The following is a 26,974-nucleotide window of genomic DNA, read 5'->3' as shown; positions in this document are numbered from 1 at the left end:
GTTGATACTCAGGATTTGCTATGGATTTCAAAGTTTAACAAGCCCAGTTTTAAACACAAACTGGAGTAGAGCACTGACTTAGTTCTTGTTATAAGCCCTAAATCATTTGTTTAACAAGTAATTTTTAAAATCCATTTTAAATGCACTCACCTTTTCGGTTCAAGTTTAGCAGCTACTAGTCTTGCTCCTACCGCCTCCTTTTCTACAACATGGTAGAATATCTTAATATCTACATGGTTAAATATGTAAAAGGTATCTTCTTCACGAAACTCTGCCTGTGGACCAAAATACAAGAAACAAAAGATATATGACTATTCTACAATTTAAAAAACAGAAGCTCAAAACTGAATTTCATACAGAATTGTATTCACTATTTTTTAAAGGGATATACTGCCAAAGTTAAAAGTCCCCAAATTCTCTTACAAGATATATTGAGGGTTGTGGGAATACATAAGCAAGCACTTTTTCCTGTGTTACCTTTTTAATGGAGGTACTGAAGTAAAGCTTAAAGAACTGCACAGAGCACTTCAAGAGTACGTGAGCTTTACACGAAGTATCCAGATCACCATTCCCAAATGAATCTTAACTGAAGAAAAATATTGGACTATTGGGGACTTCCAAGTGGACCAATTTTACAAAGAGGTTATATACAGGAACAAATAAACTAAATAAACTCCTGTGACAGCAATTGAGAACACACAACCAAAATAGTTTTAAACAAATGCTTCACAAACACCACCTCAAATCAACATCAGTTGCGCATCCTTCCCACAGATTATGACAGAACTGAATGCCATGCCTGGTTCAACTGTTAGAGAGAAACCTTGAATGGACCATTTTCAGTTGGTTTCAAAATGTCTCTTTCAAAGAGCTGTTTGCTCTCAAAGCTCATATGACAGTATACAGCTGCCTCCAACTGCTAGTGGTGTTTCAACAGGATCAAAAACTTAGTTAATATCGGTTTTACTGCTGTTCATAGTTGTCAATTTCAAAGATCATCAAGAAGTGGTGTGTTAATACATACAAATTTAAACAGCTCTATTTTCTCTGTAGTACTCATATTTTGAAAACATTTGTGTTTTAACTCTATTATCCAGGCATCCCATTTCTCCTGTTTGACTGACCCAATAATACCACTATGCTGATATCATAGCTATTTGTGTGCTATTGGAAAAGAACGCAAGTCAGAAAGGGATACTTATATCCTCCTGTAGTTCTGCTTCTCTGACTGGATTCCTACTCTTGGATCTCCACTCTCCAGGCAAGAGACTGGGACTCCCCTAGCTTTCAGAGATTTTTCACCCTTTGAGAGACAGTGTCAGGCCAGACTCATTCAGAGACCAGTTACCGGGGCTTAGGAGAGGTCTACACTGCAGAATTTTAAAATCCAGGCACTATGACAGCTTTAAAGAATAATATTTTTATTTCATTCAAGAAGTGGGCTGGCTATGAAGTAGAAAGCCTTATTTATAACAATTTCTTTAATTCTGAAGTGAAATAAAAATGTAATAAATTGATTATACTGAAGCAAAAGGTGAAACTGATGGTCTTTAAAATTCTCTTTTGGACTTACTGATACCCAGCTATAGAGAGGAGTCATTTATCAGACATTGAAAGTCTCTCAATATTTAGTTAAGTATGACATCACTAAACTGATGGATGGGAGGCAGCAGAGAGTCTTTACAGTTCCATGGAAGTGTAAGAGACCCTACGAGTACCCCAGTGCCCAATGGCAAGGAACACCCTGATACGTAGCTGTGAGTTTCAGCTGGTCTGAACATCCCAATGTACTCTAATGAAACTTATTACGTCTGAGTGTTCCAGGAGAGGCCTGGACACTTCAGAGCAGACGGTTTTGGGAAAATTCAGAACTAAGAGAGTTGGGTCACCCTGTAAACAGTAACCAAGTCTGGAGTAGACTAGCGTGGGGTTACTGTGTTGTAGGTAGGCTGTTGGGGTCAGAGTGCAGAGCAAGGGCTGAATAGCACAGACACGCTCGGGAAACCACATGCTTGTCTGCTGGCTGTTGGTGTCTGGGCTGTCAGCAACAGCAGCAGAGCATTTAAAGCACCCAGTGTTACAGGGCAGGCAGTGACAATCTCTCAACGGTCTGAAAAACTGCACCCCAAAATGGTCCGTTTGTGTGAGCACAAATGTGGTGGGATTAACACTAGAAGCCCCAAAACATTTTTCCAAAACAGAGGATGTAGTTAACTGTCATCTGTTGACAGGAACATGCTCAGATATGCAAATCCACTGATGCCAAAGGATGCATCGCAGCCAGCACTCAAAAAAATATTGAATGTAACCCCAGTGACTATTACTGCTGAAGGGACACACATCAACTTGAAAATTAGTCAGTTACAGAGAGTTAGAAGTCATACCAGGTACTAATTTTTGCAGTCCCATTTTCCAAATCTAATGTCTCTCCCCCCCTTTTTTAAAAAAGACCCCCATATACCAAAAAAAGGGGCTAACTATACTGAGAAAACAGTAGAATGCACTATAAAATAAAATACAAACAAATTGAGAGCTCTTTTCTATAATTCAATTACAGTAGTCTTAAGAGTTCTCTTTAGATTGCCCTCAACAACGCTTAGACAAGTGCAATTTAAGTTGACGGTGTCCTTTAAGTGAAATTACAAACGTGTTTCTTTTGTGGGAGACTGCAAGTGGTTCCCTAACACAGATTCAGAACGAAGAAAGAATGGTGAAGAGAAAGATTACTAGCATTTTCTCCTCTGGAGAGGGGGGAAAAAAAATTAAGATTTGCCTCTAAATTTCAACCAAAATCATCTTGTCCAAGTCCTTCCTGATCTTGGAGAGCACCCTGGGCAGCAATGGAACCACAGAATAGGCATGCACCAGGCCTTTGTCCACAAGATTAAAATGTTATCTGAGAGAGACCTAGGCTCATGCCTCCTCTGGCATAAGGGAGAAGACTTCTACCCCATGTTGTTTGTTGTATTGCTGATTTGGATCATCTGTTCCTTGAGGCAATGCAGTAAGGACTCGTAAGCTTTGCACACAGCTCTGCATTCTGGGAGATTGATATGCATCCATACTTCTCATGTTGTCTAAAGGCTTTTCACCTGAAGATCTTGCATGTGAGCTCCCCACCCCAAGAACAAGACATCTGTCACTACAGTTTTAGACAGCAGGAGTTCCTTTTGCACATCGCTTTAGATGTCTGAAGAGTCCTTCCACCATTTCAGAGGTAACAGTACTAATGGAGGCATCCAGAAGGGCACGTCCACATGATGCTTAAATCAGGGTGTACACCAGCCTTAGCCAGTCTTGTACGCACTGAAGGTGTAGTCTGGCACGAGGCATGATAAAGGTGCATGAAGCCTCACATCCTTGCAGAGCAAGAAAAGTCCTTACCGTGATGCTTAGACTTGACTCCAACTGCATAATAAGAGCTATAGAATTCTCAAAACTATCCTAGAGAAGATAAGCCACAGACTTGGTGGAGTGCAGAACCATGCCAATCAATTTGAGTCTATGGACAGAAGTCCAGTTGGATTTCTGCCTAGTGACTTTCAGGCTTAGGGAGCAGATCAAGCATGTGATGAACAGATTTTGAGAGCGGACAATATTTCCTCTGTACCAGTTAACTTTCCACGCCAGGGTACACACCAAGATTTCCTTAAGAGTTCTACCACTACTACATGCATGTTAATGAATATCCTCAGTAGTGTATTGGGCTCTACTCTTCAGGGTAATGGTCAGGCCTACCATGAACCTAAGGTACTTCCTGCAGGATGGGATCATCAATATATGTTGAAGTATGCATCTTGAGGGCGAGAGATGCAATCCAGTACCTTGAATTTAGAAAGGGAATTAAGGTGAGGGTGACCATTGTGACAGGGTCGGGCCAGAGGGCTTATAGGAGAGTAATAGAAGGCAGATATATTAGCCCCAGGCTAAGTAGGTCCCTTTTCCCTGGGTAAGGTAACAGGGAAGGTTCCAGAACAATCAGGAACCTTCTGAAGACAATTAAGATAGGCTGATTAGAACACCTGCAGCCAATCAAGAAGGTGCTAGAATCAATTAAGGTAGGCTAATCAGGGCACCTGGGTTTTAAAAAGGAGCTCACTTCAGTTTGTGGTGTGCATGCGAGGAGCTGGGAGCAAGAGGCACTAGGAGCTGAGAGTGAGAACGCGGACTGTTGGAGGACTGAGGTGTACAAGCATTATCAGACACCAGGAGGAAGGTCCTACGGTGAGGATAAAGGAGGTGTTGGGAGGAGGCCATGGGGAAATAGCCCAGGGAGTTGTAGCTGTCGCACAGCTGTTCTAGGAGGCACTCTAGACAGCTGCATTCCACAGGGCCCTGGGCTGGAACCCGGAGTAGAGGGGGGCCCGGGTTCCCCCCAAACCCTCCCAACTCCTGGTCAGACACAGGAGGAGTCAACCTGGACTGTGGGTTCAGAAAAACGGCCAAGCTGAGGGCTGCCGTGAAGCTCCAAGGCAAGCAAATCCATCAATAAGCGCAAGACCCACCAAGGTAGAGCAGGAACTTTGTCACACCATCCTGAACTTCAACGGCATATGAACGTTTCCTCAGTTTCAGGATGGATCACCAGCCTCATTTCTTTTTAGGAATATGGAAGTACAGTAAAGCCCCATTTTCCAGTCTAATTAGGATCAGGGCCAGGGCCAGGGCCAGATCAGATAATCAAACCTCCAGATAAACTGGAGAATGGGAACATGTGATGCTGCAGCACTATCTAGCAGCCACAGGAAAGATCGTCTGCTTCTGGCCCTGGAGTCCCAGCTGTTCGGTAAATGTGGAGAGCTGGTTAAGGGAAAGTCAGACAAATGGAGTTCTACTGTACTTGCTTTAAAACCTGTTACTATGATACAGAGGAGGGACTCTCTATTGCTTGGAGAAAAAGAAACAAGGATCGCTTGCCATAGTTGATTCTCATGAGAAGGATCCCAGAAGAGGAGGGGAAAAGGCAGTTGGTTGCAGGCACTGTGTGAAACTGGATGCAATATCCTGAAGTTATGATGTTTATGACCAACTGACCCATGGTGATGGAGGCTCCTCAGTTCCCCAATGGAACAGATTGTTAGGTATGGTGTCACAGGAGACAGTCTGAACTGCCTCAGAGTCCCATTAGAAGAGTGCTACTGGACTGATGAAAATTGAGAAGAGTGGGCAACAGCAGTGGACTGTGTCCATCTGTGGAAGTGTTGCCTCTTTTTTCCCTGAAGCTCAGCAGGGCTTTCACAGAGAAACAGCGATGGATCTGACCTACGTAGGTCATATGACTACTGATACATTTCCTTTTAGGATTTATCATGTAGATCCCAAGGTATTGGACAGTTGCTCTGGAGTCCGTCAGTGTGCAATGGGCCTCATCCATTTTTGAACTATAATTACCACCCCTCAAAGGGCACGCCCTCTACCATCAAACGTATTTTGAAGGAAGCCTGACCTCTGTAGCCACAGAGATCGCCTTGTGACTATCAAAATATAAACAGTCTGCCACATCCAGTGCAGGCTGGAAGCCAGTTTAGGCCATTAATCAGTCCTTGGAGATAAAAGGTGGAAGACGAGTTTTTGTCTATCTGAAAGTCATAACTGGCCATTAAGGCCTGGTAGTTGGTGAGGTGAATTGTAAGAGATCCACAAATTGGTGGGTCTACACCTGGACCTCTTCCATTCGAACCTGCAGGGCCTGTACAATTCTTTGAGGAGCTCTTGGAAACCTCTAAAGTTGTCCAACTAGGGGACAGTAGGATAACTACCTCCTCAGGTGAGGATGATGAGAGTGCCACAGGCCCTAGAAAGTCTCCACAGAGGTGAAACATCTTCTGGTTTATCCTTGTGCTATTGTGGAGGTTTGGGGACAGCCTGGGTAGCTGAGGCCATCAGGAAAGGCACTTTAAGATGGTGAGATTTATCCTGGTAGTTGACTCTACTTTGAGTGGACCATGGTCCACATTATGGCCACATCTGCATGGATAAATATGGTCCCGAGGGCCATAAAGTCAGCGAAGCGTGTGTCCTGTCTGGCAAACATCCCAATAACTGTTTTAGAATGAGGCTCAGTCTCCTTATGAGGTTGAAGCAGGTGGTGCAAACGTTCTGGGGAGTATGTATGTTGGTGCTCTGAGTCCCCGCTACTATTTCATGCTAATGATGAGGCTGAATTAAAGGAGCATTAGACTTTGCATTAGGTGGTGTATTAGACGTTGGTGGAACCAGCAAGGTTACAGAAGTATATGATGCATGCTAAAGGAAAGTTCCACTATAGCTAGGGAAATGGAGGTGACTATCAAAGGCGATACCAGCTCCTGCAAAACCATTAAGTCGATCAGTGCCCTGAATGTCATTGGTCCCAGCTGGTGTTGTGAAATGGATAGCAAAAACAGTGCCAAAACCTCAGTAAGCAATGGTGACAATTCAAGCACCAGACTGGAGGACAGTGCCACGGCCTGGGATACCAGAGGCTGCAGAGCAGGAAGTTGAAGGTGTCGAGTTCCTGACTGAGGAGGCACAGAAGTGAGGTAGTGAGCTGTGGCAGGAACTACACAGGGCTGTGAAATCTCAGAGGAAAAGTGGTGCTGGAGGTGAGATTTTTAGTGGTAGATGATCTACCACTGCAACTCCTCACTCCCTGTACCTTCTCAGATGATGGTCTCTTGATGGGTTTGGTCCATCTCAGTGCCAGGATTGAAGAAGAGGCTTTATGAGTCACTGAACCAGTGCTTGCACCTTTTGGGGCCATGTTCAGGGGGACACAGAGAAGCTGGGTCAGATGCTGATTTCATGGATTGGTTCATGAGGAATAACTGCAGTCACTGTCTTTTTGGGTTCTGGAAGTGAGAGACTTGCAGAGGTCACATTTTTCCAAAATGTGAGACTCCCCCAGGCAGTCTTGTCATTTGAAGTAACCATTCACAGGCACAGCTTCCTCACACAAGGGTCAATATTTAAATCTGGAGGACAAAAGTAGAGGCCACCCTGGAGCCTGAAGTCTAATTTGGGCAAATCAGAACAGTTTGAAAATTTAAAGGAAATGTCAACTAGTTAAAAGAAGTGGTAAGAACAAGAGATTGCTAGCAGTGAAAGCACAGACAGCAAGCCTCTCTCTCTCTCTCAAAGCCAAGAGGCAGTGATAAAAACTGAGCAGCAGTTGAGCTGCTCTGTCCTTTTATGTCCTCTGTACAGAGCACAAGGACTCTGAGGGTGGATACATACCATATGGACCCTGTTGAACAAAGGATTCAGAAAACGAGCATGTGGGATGCACATTCACCATTAATGGAACGTGCATATGGATAATCACTCAATACAGAAATTGACACATTAGTAAAAAATACTTTAAACTTACATTAATGACACAGGCATCCTTTGGATGACCTTTTTCTGTAGTAAAACAGCCAATAGGAAATCCAGGATTGCAAAACTTCTGGTTGTTGTCAACATCATAGCACCAAGTTACAGGCATGTTGTCCACAATCCTATAAACAAAACACTAATAGAATTAGAGACAGAGCTCATAGTAACATAAAAATAAAAGTCCTAGATCTATTTAACCTGCAGTAATTATTTGCATTTTGGGGGGGTGGGAGGGGGAGTCACTGAACACAGATTGCATCTTCAACACTACTTTAAATTCCTAGAATTCTGAAGGATTCGTATTCTTTACAAAAAAGAACAACATGACTATTGTGTGTTCCTCCTGGCAATTATACAAATGTGAAAGTAGCAATAACATTCCTTTAAGACTTTAACTGCTGGGATTGCACCAAGGACAGTTAACTCAATTTCCAGATAATGGAGGTGCCTGGTGACAGCCGTACAGGTAAAGCAGATCCTAAAAAGAGGGAACTTTCAGTTTCTCTAGAAGTTGAAAGCCTACTGCTGTGAAATTTCACACAGCATTAGTTTTGTGTCCTTTGAATTTTCTGTGTAATTTAGTTTATTTCTCTTTGTAAAAATTAATGTGTCACTTGAAATTGGACTTTCATGAAATTAGGCTATATTGCCAAGGACATTAATTGCCTTTCTTCACAAAATGTGGTAGACAGGTGTAACCTGAGTAGACCGGGTGCAATATGTAAGTTTCTGGGAAAATAATTGTGTTAGTTTTAGCTAGTATTCATCGTAACAGTTGGTGTATAACATATCAGTTAAGCCTGCACATAAGTCATCTCCATCTGATAAAAACCTCCTCCAATGAAGTCTGTATTTTTCGGTCAGATTTCATCTCACAAAGAAGGCTTCTAAGGGCAAAAAGTAGCAGCAGCTTCACTTCTACCTTGCCAGACCTCCTCAATTGTGCTTACTCATTAACACACACTCGGAAGGTAGTACACGAAAGAACTTTGCAGTGAAGCAGTTACACACCTGACAACCCCCCCACACACACACAAGAAGAATGAAGTCACCTTACACTACATACCTTGTTCTCCACTCAGCCCTGGTCTACACTAGGACTTTAGGTCGAATTTAGCAGCATTAAATCAATGTAAACCTGCACCCGTCCACACGATGAAGCCCTTTATTTTGACTTAAAGGGCTCTTAAAATCGATTTCCTTACTCCACCCCTGACAAGTGGATTAGCGCTTAAATCGGCCTTGCCGGCTCGAATTTGGGGTGCTGTGGACACAATTCGACGGTATTGGCCTCCGGGAGCTATCCCAGAGTGCTCCATTGTGACCGCTCTGGACAGCGCTCTCAACTCAGATGCACGATTGTTTGCCGTTGCTCTGACGCAGGGAGGGGCGACTGAGGACACAGCTTACAGGGTTGGCTTCAGGGAGCTAAAATCAACAAAGGGGGTGGCTTTACATCAAGGAGTATTTCAGGCAGGACTTCACGGAGGGTTCCAATAAGAAATGGTGCACCTAAGTTATTGTTCTTATTGGAACAAGGAGGTTAGCCTGGCCTCTGATACATGGCTAGATTTACCTCGCTGCACCTTCTCTTGTGAGTGACTGCAGTGTGACCTAGAGGAATGAGTCCCCTAGACGGGGGAGGGGGGCAAGCAAATGAATACAAAACAAATCTGGTCTATTTCTTGTTTTAATCCACTCCATCTATCTTTTACATCTTTAGCTGGCAGCAGACGGTGCAGAAGGACTGCATGCCATCCACATCTCATGGCTGCTCGGCAGAAGATGGCACAGTACGACTGCTAGCCATCCTCATCTCTTGCCTGCCCGGCAGAAGATGGTACAGTACGACTGCTAGCAATCCGTATTGCCTGCCTGCTCACCATAAGACAGTTCAATAGGACTGACTGCAGGACTAAAGAGAATGACCTGGTCAAGTCACTCCAAATTTAGTCCCTGCGCCCATGTCTGTCCAGGCGCTCCGAGCCGACGTGGCCAGGAGCACCTTCGGACACGACGAGAACGGCTACCAGTCATACTGCACCGTCTGCTGCCAGAAGGCAATGGGTTGCTGCTACTGTGTAGCAATGCCGTACCGCGTCTGCCAGCACCCAGGAGACATAGGGTGACGGTTACCTGAGCGGGCTCCATGCTTGCCGTGGTATGGCGTCTGCACAGGTAACTCAGGAAAAAAGGCGCAAAACGATTGTCTGCTCTTGCTTTCACGGAGGGAGGGAGGGAACGGGGGCCTGACAATATGTATCCAGAACCACCCACGACAATGTTTTAGCCCCATCAGGCATTGGGATCTCAACCCAGAATTCCAATGGGCAGCGGAGACTGCGGGAACTGTGGGATAGCTATCCACAGTGCAACGCTCCGGAAGTCGATTCTAGCCTCGGTACTGTGGAAGCACTCCACCGAGTTAATGCACTTGGAGCATTTTCTGTGGGAACACACACACTCGAATATATAAAACCTATTTCTAAAAAAACGACTTCTATAAATTCGACCTTATTCCGTAGTGTAGACATACCCTCAGACACAAACCTTGCCATTATCACTACCACAGTACACGATGCACAACCGTCACTCTGTTCCCCATGGATCTTCTCCCCCTCCTCACTGTCCACAATAGGGCTTCCTTGGCACATTTCAACTTTTACCTTCTAAAGAAAGCTGAATTGAGTGTTTCAGATGAATTCCCACTTCAGCATCAGCTTTTCTAGTAAAAAACTGCCACAAATGAGGAAGTCCTAGTAAAGTTAAATGGAAAAAAGTATGGCAGCTCAGAGTAGGCAGTGTTTTTCCTTACTGAAGTGCATTCCTGACCACCATGCTCAACTGTGCTTCCCTGATGGTACGAACTATTTTAACTAGTGAGTTTACATGGGGTAAAAAGTTGAGAGCTACTATAGTTAGGCGAAAAGCAGCTGCTTTCACACCTCCCTCCAGCAGCTCTTCACAAGATTGTTTTATTGTTAAAAAGGCTAAAAATCAAGAGCACAGTAAGTTTCCAATTTAGGCTTAATAGATAAATCTTGAAAGCAGCCCAGCCCCCTGTGAGGAGCTGCAGGAGGAGAAGACAAGACAGCAGGATATGGCAGGAGAGCTAACATAAATGGAAACGAAAAATGTCAACAACAAAAATATACATTTAAAAAAAAAAGAAGTTGTCTACCACCACCCCTCTTTCCACTATGAAGTTTTTTCCATAGTGGAAGGATAAGTCCAAAAAGAAATCATTTAAAAGAATTTTAAAAAATTCAATAGCTGTAATTAGAACGCCATTAAAACACTCCAGGGTACGTTTTACTGGTCCATTAATATGTCTTAAGTGGCTGAAGACACAAGGCTGCAGTCACTTTATTTGCATCACTGGACAAATAAAACGTCCTGTTGTGTCTTAATGCTACATATTGGTACAAATGCACTGAGTTATTGAATCACCTTTACCATTAAGTGTCTTATTGTTAGTGGGCCAGAAATGCTAACAAACACAGTGTCCCAAGATACCCAGTAAAACAAAAGTTATGGAAGAGAGATTTCATGGACCAATTCTCCAGGAAGCCCTGGTAAAGCCAATACGATAGGTATTTGCTTTAGTATCTTCCATATATTTTCTTTGCATTACACTGGCATTAAACCATTTTGGGTAAAAAAATGTACTTAAGGTTTAATTCACCCATGGACTGCTATCAAGAGATTCAATTTGCTGCTCCCAAGGCACCAGAAACTGGCTGCTCCAACCTGAGAAGTCAGGTAATCAGGGTATGAGGGAGGAAAAAAAGAAAGGGTCACCAACACCTACTCACCCAAGGACTAAATCTAAAAGTCCTAGAGAAAATTTCCTGCATCACCATGCCCTCCCCAAAACCACACCTCAATAAATCAATTTAATTCTCTCCCTGTATCACTTAGAAGGTTCCTCTTCACTGCTACACAGTCCTCCATTCCTAAGAGCAGACCAAGCAGGTTCTTCTTCCCAGCCTGCTCTCTCTGATCTCAGGTACAAAGGAAAGTCTCTAGCCCGCAGCTCCATGTTGATGTTGACACAGAGCAGAAGCAAAAGAGGACTCTTACTAGCCAGCATATCTCTCCCCCCCCAAAGACCATTAGCAGCTTGGAGAATAACCTCCAACAGTAAGTAGGTAGGAAGCCAGGACCGGGGAAAACCAAAACCAGAAAAACCTTATCTCCTCCTATCAGTTTCTGGCCAGAACAAGGGTGGGATACCCACCAATGTTGTGGAGCAACAAGGTGCTTTCCCCTCTTCTGCCCCAGATACTGGGAAGAGGAGTGCTTTTAGGGTGGTCCTATTTCCCCGCAAGTAAACTTTTAATGCCTACAGCAACAACATGTACTTGGCAGGATTGTTTACAGTTTCCAGATTCCCACAGGGCTCTGAAGAGCAGCTGTGAAACTGACCAGAGTCCTATTCATTTCACCATGTTGTTGCTGCTGGGCAGATATCAGTGGCAAATGATTAAAAGTGATCCATTTACAGACCTCAGAAGACAACATTGCATCTTCCTACACTTTGTTCACATTTGGCAGGTTAGGTTATCTTCACAACCCTCAATGCTAGAAATCAGATTATGCTTTAGTTTGTTCTTCCCCTCACTTGACAGGGCTAAGACAAGTGAAACAACAGTTTTTCCTGCAGATGATGTAGTCTTTCTTCTGGTAATAAAGATGAAGTACCATCAAAGATTGATGCATCAGAAGTAGCAATACTGAAACAAATTTATTTCAAAAAACAAGCAAACAAAAAAAAACACTACACCAGTAGGCCCAGACGGTATACATCCAAGAGTTCAGAAGGAGCTTAAGTAGAGAATTGATAAGGGAAACATAAGGACACAAGGAGAAACCTATGACCAGGAGAGGTAATGACAATAAGCAGGTTGCTTAAGTGTATGAAAAACAAGACGACTCAACAGTGCTACTGGTCCATTATTAAATGGATATCCAAATTGTTGGTAATGCAGGAAAAGCAAAAAAGGGTTCAATAAATATTTCTGCTCTGTATTTGGAAAAGACAGATGATGTAGTCATATAATATGATAACCTTTTTCATTCCAACAGTAGCTCAGGAGAGTGTTAAACAGCAGTTACTAAACTTAGATACTTAAATTAGAAGGTCCAAATAACTTGCATCTAAGAGTTTTTAGAAGAGCTGGCTGAGGTGCTTGCTGGACTGTTAACACTGATTTTCAATAACTCTTGGAACACAGGAGAAGTTCCAGAAGACAGCTAATGTTGTGCCAATATTTTTAAAAGGTAAACATAGTGACCCAGATAATTATTGTCCTGTCAGCCTGACAACAGTCCTGTGCAAAAAAAATGGCCTGGCTGAAATGGGACTCTATTAATATTAATGCAAATCAACCTGGAAAATAGATCCTATCAAACTAACTTAAATGTCTTTCTCTGATGAGATTACAGGTTTGTTTGATAAAGGTAACAGTGCTGATGCTAATCCAGTTTATTTCCTGTGCAGCTTCCACATCAGTTGTATGCCCTGGTCATGCCTTGTTCATTGCTGGTGCCACCGCCATTTGAAGCTGCACTAGCCATTTTTGTGGAGTTGTAGTTGTGGGCACCTTGCACTACCATGAGAGATATCCAGGTGAATTTCCCTGCAATTCTAAGACAGTGACAGAGGGTTGAACTAGGCCCGCAGACTAACTAGTAACAGGCAATAAATAGACTAAACTGACAATTTAAAAAAAAAAAAGAGAGAGGATAGTATTATAAAGGAAAAATTTTACTGAACCGTGGAGCTGCATCTTGTTTGGGCTAAAAAAATTCTATCAAATTATTTGTACCATCAAACGTACTGGTGATATCAGCACTACAGTTGAAAAATACAGGTTAATTTACTCAAATATTTAATCTGAGGGGGGAAGCACTCCATTGCATTCAAATTTGAAAAATAGTTTATTAAACAATCCTACTTCAGATTCCATGAACAATGAGTAGTTAATTATACTAACTAACTCTGAAGTTGCAAAAAGGAAAGTCTGCAATTACACTTAGTAGCTCATCATTCTTATGGCTCAAATGACAACACTTGAAAATGTTTTAGCAACAAGTGAATTTAATGTTTTAGAAAGTGCTAGAATGACAGCCCCAGAAAATTAACTCTTTCATTTAGACACAGAAGACGCACACTTTTTCAGGCTGCATCTTTGATTGTGCCAGACCAACATAATTCAGTCCTACAAAGTTTTGAAAGCAAGATCCAGACTGCAAATATTATTAAACATACACCAAATTAGTAACTTAGTTTACACTCAGATTTAGAAGGACCAAGTCACATTAAACCCCCTCTCAAATTTTACTTGGTACTCTTACTTTACAAATGTAAAACTTCAGTCTTCATAAAATTAATTTGTCTTTCACAGTTTATGTATGCTTCCTAGTTCATCTGCACTAGCATGTGGCACCCCATCCTTGACTCGGTCCACCATGTTCTGACCTACTCCTTTTTTCAAATATTGCCTAAAAGCTAACTTCTGTAAGTCCTATTCCACCCCACTGGCCCTACCCAGTTCCCACGAACACAGCTGAAAAACTCTTGTTCACTTCATTAAGAGTTGGATTCAGCCTTTTAAAAATAATAATTAAAAAATACAATTGTAAAGGAACAAGAAACATGCTTACTATCACACCTGTAACATTTACTCTTAACACTATCTGCCCTTTTGTTAATATGTTCATGTAAGTTCCTCAAGACAAGGACCTCTGAGTCTGGCGGGCACTGTTGAACCCAGGTAAGCAATATGTAATCATTAGCAAGGCTAAGATTTTGTGTCAGATATTTTTAGTAAAATAGGTCACAGGCAAAAAAGAAAGGTCATGGTTTTCGTGAATTTTTCTTTTTTGCTTGTGACCTGTCTGTGATTTTTACTAAAAATATTTGGGACAAAATGGGGATCCGCAGATCCCCACACCGCCTGAAGTGGGGCAGCTGCGCAGGGGTTCCCCCACCACCTCTGGCAGCCCCCACAACTCGGCAGCCACAGCTCCTGCCCCTGCAGGGGACCCTGCACCTCCCAACCATTGAAGTCACAGAGGTCACTGGAAGTCATGGATTCTGTGACTTCCGCAACCTCTGTAACTAAATCGTAGCCTTAATTATTAGGTTCATGCACTACTTTTATAGCGTACTCTTTCCTATTCACTGTAAAAACAAATAAATAAATTTTTAAAAGTGTTTTGATAGCTGCAATGCATAGGGGTTTTTTATTATTATTACAGTTGCACCAAGAGGCCTTCATTCGGGTCATGGGCCTATCATTTAAGACCCTGTGGAAATACACACAATGAGAAAAATAGATAAACAGAGGGAATTGAAGGGTGAAACAACTGGCTACATAGACTATGTGATTGTCCCAAGTCAGAGATCCTCCTTCTTTCTCCAAACTATAGAATATAAAGATAAATCTGTAATTTTCATTGACCATCTGTCACTTAACTTTTACTGGCTGTACGTTTCCTGTTATTAAAGCAGTGGTTCTCAAACTTCTCTTCCAGGGACCACTCGAAAATTGCTGAGGGTCTCAGCAGACCACTTAAATGATCTTTCCAAATGTTGTTTGTACCGTTAGTTAACTACTGTAAAGCGCTTTGGATGGAAAGTGCTATATAAAAGAAACGATTAATAAACATTTTTTGTTCTACAAATAAAAGCACAAAACTCATATTTTAATATCAGTAGTCTTACCTTTCTAATGCGATGGCTGTGGCCTCTCTCCACCACCGCAGCAGCCCCAGAGCTGGGGCTGGGAAAGAGGGTTTCTCCCCCACAACAGCAGCCACAGAGCTGAGGCTGGGAAGGAGGGCCGTCTCTCCCCAGCAGCCGCAACTCTGGAGCTGGGGAAAGTCACCTCTTTCTCTGGCCGCCACAGCCCTGTGTACCCCAAATTCCCCCCTCCCCCTCTTCTCACCCCACTACCCCCCTCCCACTTGCCCCCTATTCCCCCCCCCCCCCCGAGGCCACCACCTCACTTTACATGTGCACGCCTCCACTAATTAGGTGGTGGCCCTTCATTGTCTTGTGTGCAGCCGCCCAGGAGCTCACCTTAGAGGGAACTATCCGCGGACCACCTGAATGGAGCTCACGGACCACTGGTTTGAGAACCTCTGCATTAAAGTTTACAAATTACATTTTCCGCCTGTTCATCCCCTCAACAAAACCCACTCCTTCCAGAACACATGGATTCCAGCGCAAGTATTCCCAACCAGGACAAAAGGGGAGCCATAGAAAGAGCGTGGAGGTCCTTTAATCAAGGTTTTCCCTCAAGAAAAAGGGAACATGACCTCTACATAGAGTAGCATACAGTGCTGCAGGTTTAAACCAACCATCATATCTAACAATCATGCTGTTTTAGCATAAAGACTTCAGACAGTAAGTACAGTGAGAACCATAAGCTTTACAGCTAAGCTATTCTATTTATGAGTGGCATGTTTCAATAAAAGCAGAGGAAGTAGCATGTAGAAGTAACATGACATTAATTCCTCACCCCAACCCTGCACGAGAACAGACCAGAAGAATTCCCATTTCCATCAGTTAACATGAAGTGCTGAATTTGCACCACCATTTTACAATAGTTAATACAAATATACTAAATAAACCAATTTGCTCTTAAATCTTAAAAAAAGTTAACTTACCAATGATGCTGATAGTTCAACAACATGCTTTTTTTCAGAAAGTCCAATTTTTGCTTGTCCTCTGATTTTTTTGTGTCATACACTTTTGTGCAAACAGATTTACATTTCTCTTCCTTCTTAAATGTAAACTAAGAAAATGAGACAGGATTTGAGTTGAATAGTCTTTCAACAGAATCTGTATTGTTCTATACTAAAATTAAACTAAACAAAATATATCCCATAAAAACTTAAATTATAATTATGTGGTTAACCCACAAGCAGACAACCCTAACACCCTGATATTTTATATGTCCATGTTTATTATCCCGTATTATTTTAAAAATATAATATAATCAGGTTCTGTGTACTCTACAGCAAGAATCCCTGGACTTCCTTGTAATAATATATTTTATTTCTACCTTCCTCGCAGACACAGACACACACCCTCAATACTGAAATATATAAATTGATGTAAGATTAATTGACTGTTTTCATCAATGATTTTAGACTTTTTATTTAAATGTTCCATGGATCTGAGCAGTGGCAATGTTGAGCAGGTAGGTCAGAACCTACACTGATAGTTTATCAGCTACAGCTTCAAGCAGGACTCCTGCTTTTTGAGGAAAGCTGGAGAGCAAGAGTAAGATACAGGCAGGACCCAGCAGGAAAAGGAGACATTTCAACAAAATGACAAATTAAAAAAAAAAAAAAGCCTGCACTCGGGGTCTCAGGAATTTGCCAAATTCTGCAGCTCAACAAAAGTGGCATCCACAAGACCCTGCCAGAGATTAACAGAACTGTTCACATCCATCAAAGCTATTGTTTCAGGCTCTCTGAAAATACAGGAAGACAACATCGCTTCAGTTGACACTTGATTCAAGTTTTCAAGATTCTCTCTACAACCATAAGGGCTAGAAAAAATTAATTATATAGATTCAGGAACACAAGAAATGAATACCACAGCTACAGAATTGTGTAACAGAGATCCCCACATATTCAATTTTATCTACACCGTTAGACACATTATACCTTCTGTCACATGATGTTATTTAAAAAAACATTCAGAAAGAGAAGCATGTATTTTAATTCTATGTTATGTTTACAAATTTCTATTACGTATCTTAAAATCAGGAACAATTGTTTAATTTATTGACTTTCAAATTTTCCGTTTTCTATTGCAGAAAACCCTTTAGCCGAGCACAAACCTTATATGGTGATGGTTCTATTCTCTCTCCAAACAATACTTGACCAAGATTTTCAGATGGACGTTTCTCATCTGCTGCTTGGCAAAAATCGAACCTAAATTAGAGAATATGCAAGCTGTAGCAAGGATTGAAATGTAAACATAGTACAAACAAAGCCTAATCTTCCCATCCAGCCAAATCTAAGACAAACACCTGCAGTTTTTTTTTTTTTTGGTTTTGGTCAGAGTTCAGTGATTTCTTACCAAAATCTGAGCGACTCTAGGTGTAAAATCAACACCTGCTATTTTAAAAATGCCTCTTTCAAATATTTCAGAATTCAGTTTAAATTAAACACAGATACTTTAATAATACACTTACTTAAATGCATTGGAAGATCAGTGTACACATTAGGATTTTAGCCAGGAATTTATTAACTCTACACATTTAGAAATCTATAACTGCTTTAAGAAAAGGACAACACTGGACTGCTACTTGAAAATATATATACGGAGGACCCCTTTGGCACATGGGAACCAATTAAAATCAAGGTTATTATGCTTTTATTGACCCCTGGATTTAACTGGGAAATTCCCAGAATTGCCATGGCTGAATCACAATGCACCATACTTGCACCCATTAAAATGCAAAAACTAACTAACACTTAACCCCCTTCGATAATAATCACTGCAGCATTCTTTGAAGTGATGGCATTAACACAGTTTGCACACATTTTCCATCCTGTACTACTAAGATACATAGCACGGAAATGTTTAAAGTTAATACTTCGTTAAAATAATTGTTGCTATCCCCCATCCCGTATCATTTGTTATTACAATTTTAATTCATCTGGCTGCAGGCTAATCAAGACAGCAGCAGTGCTTTGACCTACAGAATGACTACTACTAGCACTAGAAAGTAAAAAATTCTTTTCTAACTAACGGTATTCACAAATATAGTTTAGGTTACAAAATACTCACAAATGGAACCTGTTCAACAGAATAAATGGTTTCTATGCACTGGAGAAATGCTAGAAATTGGATCTCTGTTCACAATGTTTTAAGAAAACCATTCAGAGACTGCCTTTTGCAAGAGTTGGCAAATGAAGTTACACATAAAACAAAGTTTAGTACACTTACGCAGTATATTCATAGGGAAGAACAGATTCCACAGAGTCAAGTCTGTTCACAAACAGCTCTATCACAGACTGAAAAAGTTAAGACACAATTAGCAAAATTACACTAAAATTATATCACTAGGTATGACTTGGGGTTAAGTTTAATGACCACTATCAAAGTTACAAAAAAAAGTTGCCTTGCACTTTGTATTTAATTACACCTGCCCAAAGTGAATGTAAAGCTCTCCAATATCACAGAAAGATAGCATTTCATATCCACTCTGCACAGCTGTGACTACCCAAAGTTCAAGGGAGCAGAAAATCATGCTCAGGAGTGGTACCTCTGAATTAGAATGACAAATACATGTTGATTTAACTGCTTAGTTAAACTATTACTATCTCACTAACAAATTACATTCAAAATACAGGAAGAAGCAAAATTTGCAAACATAAAGACAACTTTTGCTGAATAAAGCCTTAAAAGAACACGCATGATTACAGACTGACCTGGAAGCACTACCCATAGCTAAGGCTGCCCAATACTTTCCATTATAAGACCCTGTTTTCAGGTACTTACAGTAACTCCCCACTTAACGTCCTCTCGCTTAACGTTGTTTCGATCTTATGTCCCTGCTCAATTACAGAACATGCTCCATTTCAAGCTGTGCAATGTTTTCCTATAATGTCATCTGGCTGCCTGCTTTGTCCACAGCTGACAGCCCCCACATCAACTCCCCTAAGCCCCCCCACACAGCGCCTCCCGCCCGCCAGCAGACCCCGAGGATTAGCACCTTACCCCCCTCCTCTGGCAATCAGCTGGCTTGCGGCGTTCAGGAGGGAGGGGGAGGAGCGAGGACTCAGCACGCAGGCTCCCCCTCCCTCTTGAACCCCACAAACCAGCTGACTGCCGCGGGCAAGAGGCAGGGGAGGGAAGGGGGAGGCTGCGCGCCAAGTCCTCGCTCCTCCCTCCCTTCCTCCTGCCCCCTGAACGCCACAAGCCAGCTGATTGCCACTGGCAGCAGGCAGGGGGAAGGAGGGGGCAGGAGCGAGGAAGCAGCATGCAAAGTAAAGGGGGGGAAGAAGAGGCGGCGGGTTAAGGGTGCAGGCTTGGGGGAAAGGGTGGAGTGGTAGACCGAGGGTTAAGCCCTCTACCCCTGGTGCTTGCAGAGTAGGGGAAGCTGCTGCTGCGCAACATGGTTCTCCTAGCTTACAGCACCTTCAGCCTCCTTGCCTGCCTCACTGTCCTCCAGTGCCAGTGGGCTGTGCCTGTGTGGGGTAAGGCGGGGGGCATCTCCCAACTATAGTACTGTATGGCAAAAAAAATTTTCCCTGAAACCTAACCCCCCCCCCCTCCATTTACATTCATTCTTATGGGGAAATTGGATTCGCTTAACATTGTTTCGCTTAAAGCTGCATTTTTCCAGAACATAACTACAACGTTAAGTGAGGAGTTACTGTATAAAACTTTGCCAAACTAACTACTTGAGCTAAAATTTTCCATTCCAGGAGCCTGCAAGAGGCAGAGACTGGGGCTTTGTTTTTCCTGCTTGTTTAAAGTTTCAACTTAGCACCAGACATTTCAAAGAATGTGGCACAGAAAAAGTACATTGTTTTGCCCACGTTAAAGAAATTCTTACAAAAGTTTCACTGAAAAGCTGCTTTGCAGCAGGAATATCAAATTTATTAGGAGGGTTGCACTTTTTGCCATTCCCATGAACACTCCCCCAAGTTTGGCCAAGCTAGACGCCCCTGGAGGATGGGGTGTGAGAATCACAGATCTCACACACAGTAAAGGTTTGTTAGAACATGGCAGCTAAATTCTCTGAAGATTCCATCTGTACTGACCATGCTCCATCCCCTCACAGCTTCTACACATTAAGCAGACTTCACATGTGCCAAAGAGACTCTACCCCAGGGTTGGGCAAATTTTTTGGCTTGATGGCCACATCTGGGTATAGAAATTACATGGCAGGCCATGAATGCTCACAAAATTGGGGTTGGGGTGCGGGAGGGGGTGAGGGCTCTGGCTGGGGGTATGGGCTCTGGGGTGGGTCCAGAAATGAGGAGTTCAGGGTGCAAGAGGGGGCTCCAGGCTGCAGCGGGGGGAGGGGGAGGGGAGAGCACGTGAGGGCTCCAGCTGAGGATGAGGGGTTTGGGGTGAAGGAGGGCATTCCAGGCTGGGACCAAGGGGTTCAGAGGGGAATCAGGCTGGGGCAGAGGGTTGGGGGTGGGGCAGGGCTCCAGGCTCGGGGCAGCGCTTACCTCAGTTGGCTCCTGGAAGCAGCGGTATGTCCCCCCTTCGGGTCCTACGTGGAGATGCAGCCAGGCAGCTCTGCCTGCAAGCCGCCCCATCCACAGGCATCCCTGCAGCTCCCATTGGCTGCGGTTCCCAGTCAATGGGAGATGCAGGGGCGGCACTTGGGGCGGGGCAGCATGCGGAACAGAGCCCCCTGTCTGCCCCTACATGTAGGAGCTGGAGGGGGTCATATCACATGCTGAGCAGCCCCCAACCCAAGAATCGGAGTGGGGCAAGCCCCAGACCCCACTCCCCAGCAGGCACTCGAGGGCCAGAATAAAATAGCTGGTGGGCTGCATCCGGCCCACGGGCCATAGTTTGCCCGCCCCTGCTCTGCCCTATATTCTGAATGCTCTCCCAGCTGGCACCCAGGCATTGAAGATGAGGAGAAAGCAACCACACTGGAATGCAAAGCGGCAAGAATTTAAGCCTGGGAAGCAAGATAGAGGGAAAGCATGGGCAGAAGCTGGAGAGATAAATGGTTAAGAGGGGAGACAGGGTAGAAGCAGAAAGGTGGGTGGCTACTAGAGCACACTCCCCCATACAGAATCTGGTATTGAACCCAGGAGAGAGTCTCAATATTTCTTTGCGGTCAGCAAATAGCTGTGACGTTCACAGGCGAAGTGTGTCACATCTCCTCTCTAGTGCTCATCCACATAGATGATAGCAGCCTACTAATGGTACCAGTTAGGGATCTATGCTGTAGATCTGAACACCTGAAACCTGCTGATGACCCAAGCTGGGTATTCACAAGACAGAATTTCTGTTTTTCAGTTTTGTTTTGAATTCAGAAATTCACAAAAACAAGAAACGATGGGTATGTCTACACTGTTCTGCAGTTCAGATTACAGGGCACATACCGAAGTGCTGAGATGTAAATCCCTCATGTGAACTTCGCCTCTTCAAACACAGCTACATTAGTGTGAACAAAGCACCTTACGTTTGCACTTGCAGTGTCCGCATGGGAGAGTTATAGCGCAGCACTTAGGTGCACACTGCTATTCACACCCTGTAGTCTGAACTGAGGGGCAACGTAGACAGACTATGTTAAAAGAACGTTGAGGTTGCAAAGTCAAGAACTCAAAAAAGGTAGGAAGTGCCAAAATTAAGGTTGCCTGTGCACCCTTAATTCCACTCCCTTGTATGAATGATACAGTCTTATTACATAACCACATACCCATCCAGCCTGTATCCCTGCCTCATTCAGCGTACAGATTAGATGACACTCTGGAAATGAATAGCTGGATAGTGAATTAGGCTGTTTGTAGGACATCAGCCTCATTTGTTGCAGAAGTTGGAAGATGTGTAGTGAATGAGATAGGGGAATACAGTAAGTGAAAGGATGGCCTCCTGGTCAAGGAAGCTGAATGCCACTTTGGGGAACTGGATTCTATTCCTGCAACAAGCAGAGTTCCTATGTGATGTTGGGACACTCACAAACCAAAATGTTCACAGCTGGCCACTAACTCCATGGTCTTCATTTTCTGCATACCCACCTTGATATACCCAAGCATTAGATACCCACAAGTGCTGAGCACTCATAACTGCAACTGAAGTCAATCGTAGCTATGCCTAAACACACGCAGTGCTATAAAAATGTTAAGTACTCTGAAAAACCATGCCCTAAGGTGTCTCACCGGGGGCACCCAAAATTAGTAGACACTTTTGACAATATTGACCTTAATTTCGCTGAGCCTCAGTACCCACCTGTAAAATGGGAATACGCCAATCGAACCTCACAGGAAAGATAAACGTACTAATGTTTGTGAAGCACAGTGCGTGACAGCACCTGAGAAACATCCTAGAGGAAATTCATAGTTCTGTATTCAGTACAGGGTTTGCATTAAACTAGGCTTAGAACCATGCACTGAATGAGGAGACTAAAGAAATATTGAATAGCTGCCCATTCACTAAATGAAGCAGGAGTCCTGTGGGGGGAAAAATAGTAACAATTCTGTAACTATAGACTGCATCAGAAAGCAAACATAGAGGGAGCTGAATGGAAGTTGGAAACAGCCTTAATTCTGGCACTTGCTAGTTGCTGAGTACCTGACTTTGCAACCTTAACATGCTTTCAGGGTAGGGTTTTTTTTTATGTAATATGGAATGAAAGGAATAAACAAATGGGCAGTGTGTGGTAAACAGATATAAAACTAAATGAAAGAATATTATAATGTTACTGTAGGGTACAATTATTAGCAATTTCAAGTATAGTGTTGCAAATGCACCATATCTGGAGAATTACTTTGAAGGCATTCTGCGCCAAAAAATTAAAAATTCTGCGAACAATATTTTAAAATTCTGAAAGTTTTATTTGTCAATAAATAAATGCAGAGGCTCCAGCATGGCAGTGGTTAGCACAGGCCACTGGCTGCATGAAGGTGGGAGATCACCCTGCAGCCCCTCCACCCCCGGACACCGACTCAGCTGCGAGGATGCACCTGACTTTGACATAGCACAAGGCCTGGGCCTGCCCCAGAAACACTCTGGGGCCCTGCCCCTCTGCGCCAGGCACACCAGGTGTGGGGTAGGCAGGATCCAAGTGTGGGGGGATCCAGATGTGGGGTGAGAAGATTCTGTGTGGGACAATCCAAGTGCAGGCAGCTCAGTTGGGGGCTTGGTGTGGAGGGATCTGGATGCACAGAGGCTCGTTGTGGGGTTCCAGGTGCAGGGGCACTGGGATCAGCAGGGGCTTCCAGGTGAAAGTAGCTGGGGCTCAGCGGAGGGGTCTGGGTGTGGAGCTTGGTGGGGTGGAGATCTGGAAGCAGCTAGCTGGGGGCAGTGGCGTGGGGGTCTGGGTGTACAAGCTCAGGATGGGGCAAGGGGTGGTGGTTTGAGTGCAGGGAGCTCAGCGGGGGGTGGTCTGGGTGCAGGGATGGGGGTCCGGAGGCAGGGCGCCTGGGTGCAGGGTGGGTCCAGAGGCAGGGCTGAGGTTCAGTGGGGTGGGGGTTCAGGTAAGGAGGGCTAAGGGGGTTCAGGATGTACTGGGTGAGGCTCGGCAGGGGTGTCTGGGTATGTCCACATTATGATAAAGGGGTCTGCCTAGAGAGTTATTTAGAAGCTTGGGGTCTTAGATGGTAAACTCTTCAAGGCACAGTCCTGCTTTGCAACATATTTAGAGGACCTACCATATTTTGACAACTAAGATATGCTACAAAAGATAAATACTGAAGTACCTGTTAGACCTTATGAACTGGTTATTAATGGCTTGTATTTTACAGCATATCAACAATATAAAATTACTACACCTCTGTGATAATTACTCAGTCCATATGAATTTAATTTTATATTCTATTTTGGTACGTCAAAGTTACTTCAACTAGGGATGTGTTTGTTCCCTGATCCACTGACTCAGCAGCTACTGGATCAAATAAATGTACATTTTTTTGATGTAAAAGATGCTAATCAGAATTGCAGTTGTAAATAACAGGCCTGCTTCCTTACAGGGCCATGGTCTAGTGCTTTATACTATAAGAAAGCAGAGACCTGAGCAAGTAAGAAACAATAGTTTCCAACCCTGAGACTTTGTAAGATACAAGACCTTAAAACTATGTTAGGCCTATACTGGTTCCTCAGTCAGGATCACTGATAATAGATGTTAGTTTGAAGTTAGAACTCAAGAGACAAAGCAGGTATATGTATTTTAGAAAGTTCCAGTTTAAAAAAAAAGTCACTAACTTATTAACTTCTGTTAAGATTTAGTTTAGAAGGGAATGCATAAAAGAATTCAATGGATAAGAATACAGAATGCTATTAATTTTTGTTGCAAGTCTGTAGGACAGCTGGAGAAAACAAATCAAGAAAAACAAAATGGTTAAAAAAAAAGAAAGTTTCACAATTCCCTTATAAATTAGTAACTACCAGGCAGAACTGAAAATATATTCCTGAATAATACACTGAAGTAGTAGTCCATCTGTTCACTCTTATCATGGTACCACCATTTCCATCACAGCCCCACTGTGGTGTTGATATTTGACAGATAAAAATCTTTAATATGTACATATACACACACACACACATATATATATATATATGAAATACAACATTGACATTTATACAGCTAAACAGGAAAAATAAGCTGTTCACATATTCCCCCCATCATAATCATCCTTGCCTGAACTCCTAGCAGCTATAAAATGGCTTCATTAAAAAAAAAAATTCTGCAGCTCATTCCATGCAATCAAAGTGATCAAGGTGGTGACAGCCACATCTTCTGCATTGTATGTCTGCTTATTATTTCACAAATACTGCAAAGCCCAAACACTAATCTATGCCAGTAAAAATGCTGTCTCCCATTGCACCTGATTGTAAGCTGGTTAGGTAGTAGGGTTGCCTGTTTTGGTTGGATGTAGTCCTGCAACCTCCAGGACAATCCTGGAGGATTGGCAACCCTAAAAGCAGTCTTGCAGCACACCTAGCACAACATTACTGTTGAAGAAATACTAACGAAGTAGAGACAGCATGTTAAGGAGAGAAAAAAAATCTACAAAAGACATGGATCACAGGAACTTCTGGGGGGAAAATCTCACACCCCAGCAGAGCTGTGACAGCAGGAAGCATTAGGTCGCCAGGATCAATCATCCAGAGAGCTAACAGTGCACCACCAATTCCACTGGCACTGCAGTGAAATGAGGGGAGATCTCAAAGGCTGTACTGTTTAGTTTAACTGCAAGTAATAATTAACCCTTACCAAGAAGGGGCAATTATCAAGGAGTCTAGCTCTAAATTAGATGCCACCCTATATGTGGCTGACACAGAGGCACCCAAGGGCCCTGGCAGGAGCCCCCCAGCACATAGGCGGTCACCAGCCTGACACTTCATTAAGACCCTCCTCAAGGAGAAGTTTCAGAGTACCAGCCGTGTTAGTCTGTATTCACAAAAAGAAAAGGAGTACTTGTGGCACCTTAGAGACTAACCAATTTATTTGAGCATGAGCTTTCCTGAGCTACAGCTCCCTTCACTGAGCTATAGCTCACGAAAGCTCATGCTCAAATAAATTGGTTAGTCTCTAAGGTGCCACAAGTCCTCTTTTTCTTCTTAAGGAGAAGTAGTACCTGGCAAGGGGCCACCTCAGCCAGACCTAGGGTTACCAATTCTGGTTGTCCATATTCCTGGAGGTTTCATCACATGACAATCTTTAAAGATTAATCTTTAATCCTGGAGGCTCCTGGACAATCCTGGAGGATTGGCAACCCTAGCCCCACCCCAAACACTGGCGGGGGCCAGGCAAGTTTCCTGCGGGAGCCTCGCCTCGCCCCGCTTAGCAGGAGGCAAGGCCAGGGAAGCGATCCCCGATACCCAGCGCCAGCGCCAGCCCCAGCCCCACAGCCGGCGAACCACGTTCAGCCCTACCGCGGGGCGCAGACGAGGCCGGCCCGGGCTTCCCACCGGCCCCGCCGCTCACCTTGCACTCGGCAGTCGCCTTGCCCTCCTCGCAGAAGTTGACGGGCGCCAGGCCCGGCAGGTAGAAGGCTCCGCCGCGGGGCGCGCACACCGCCAGCAGCGCCACAGGCAGCAGCAGCAGCCGCCGCCGCGGGAGACCCATGGCCCCGGGGACACGCAGCGGCGGTGGCCGGGCGGGGCGGGGGCGCCGGGCGGCCTGTAGTGGGCCTCGCAGCGGCATCACGGCTCAGCTCCCTCAGCAGCCGCGACTTCCGGTTTTCCGGCTCAGACACGTCACCCTGCGCTGACCTCCCGGCCCCTCCCTCAGTGGGGGGAGGGGGCTGAGAGACTACTTCCGGGTCACACCCAGTCCCCGGCCAGTTACTATAGTAACAGGCGCATCCTGCCCGCGGCTCACACCCTGGGGGGGCGGGGCAGCCGGGCGGCCGCTGACGTTTACTGGTGCTCGCTTGTCACCCTGCTCGGCTTGTCCGTTATTACGCGCGGGAGCGGAGCGGCTGCCTGGGCGTGCCGGTGTCTCCCCGGGGTGGGGGGGAGAAGGAGGAGGGAACTGAACTGTTCGTCGTTCCCTGTCTCTGCGTCACGCCCAGTGCCAATTAACAAGATGGGGTGACCAGAAAGCAAGCGTGGCCGACCCGGACGCTTTTCAGGGGCAGGGGTACGGTTGCATACATAAGAAAGCCCCTAATACTGGGATGTCATGGGGCAGCCGGTCCCTAAAGACAGTTTAGCATAAATAAAGGGGGGGCACTTCCACGGAGCCCGTTTTAATATTCGTCATCCCCGGCCCGTTTGAGATTTCAAATCACGAAACCTGTTGTCTTCTGAAGAGTAATTTTGTCTGAGATCACCCCAGCTCCAACCTTGAGCTCTGCCAGGGGTCAGTCCTTCTAAGCCTTCCATAAGGATTGCCCCCATGGACAAAAGGTCCTGTGCATTTGCTGGATTAGAAAGAAGACCCTG

At 44.2% G+C, this 26,974-nt stretch overlaps 1 protein-coding gene across 1 annotated transcript in view; it reads right to left on the bottom strand.

Moving 5' to 3' along the window:
• The window catches only part of TM9SF2 (transmembrane 9 superfamily member 2), a 69,890-nt gene extending 43,618 nt beyond the window's left edge, over window positions 1–26,272 (bottom strand). Inside the window, exons 1-6 of the mRNA XM_048854163.2 lie at window positions 26,013–26,272; window positions 18,335–18,402; window positions 17,220–17,313; window positions 16,036–16,163; window positions 7,349–7,478; window positions 151–275 (exon numbers count right to left, since the gene is read on the bottom strand). Coding sequence (XP_048710120.1) covers window positions 151–275; window positions 7,349–7,478; window positions 16,036–16,163; window positions 17,220–17,313; window positions 18,335–18,402; window positions 26,013–26,231 — 764 coding nt within the window. The 5' untranslated portion in view covers window positions 26,232–26,272. The remainder of the gene's footprint in view (window positions 1–150; window positions 276–7,348; window positions 7,479–16,035; window positions 16,164–17,219; window positions 17,314–18,334; window positions 18,403–26,012) is intronic.
• Window positions 26,273–26,974: the final 702 nt, after the last annotated feature.

Source organism: Caretta caretta, chromosome 1 (genome assembly GCF_965140235.1).
Source record: "Caretta caretta isolate rCarCar2 chromosome 1, rCarCar1.hap1, whole genome shotgun sequence".
NCBI lineage: Eukaryota > Metazoa > Chordata > Testudines > Cheloniidae > Caretta > Caretta caretta.
The sequence above is the reverse complement of the archived record's forward strand: the minus strand, read 5'-3'. Positions and strand labels throughout refer to the sequence as shown.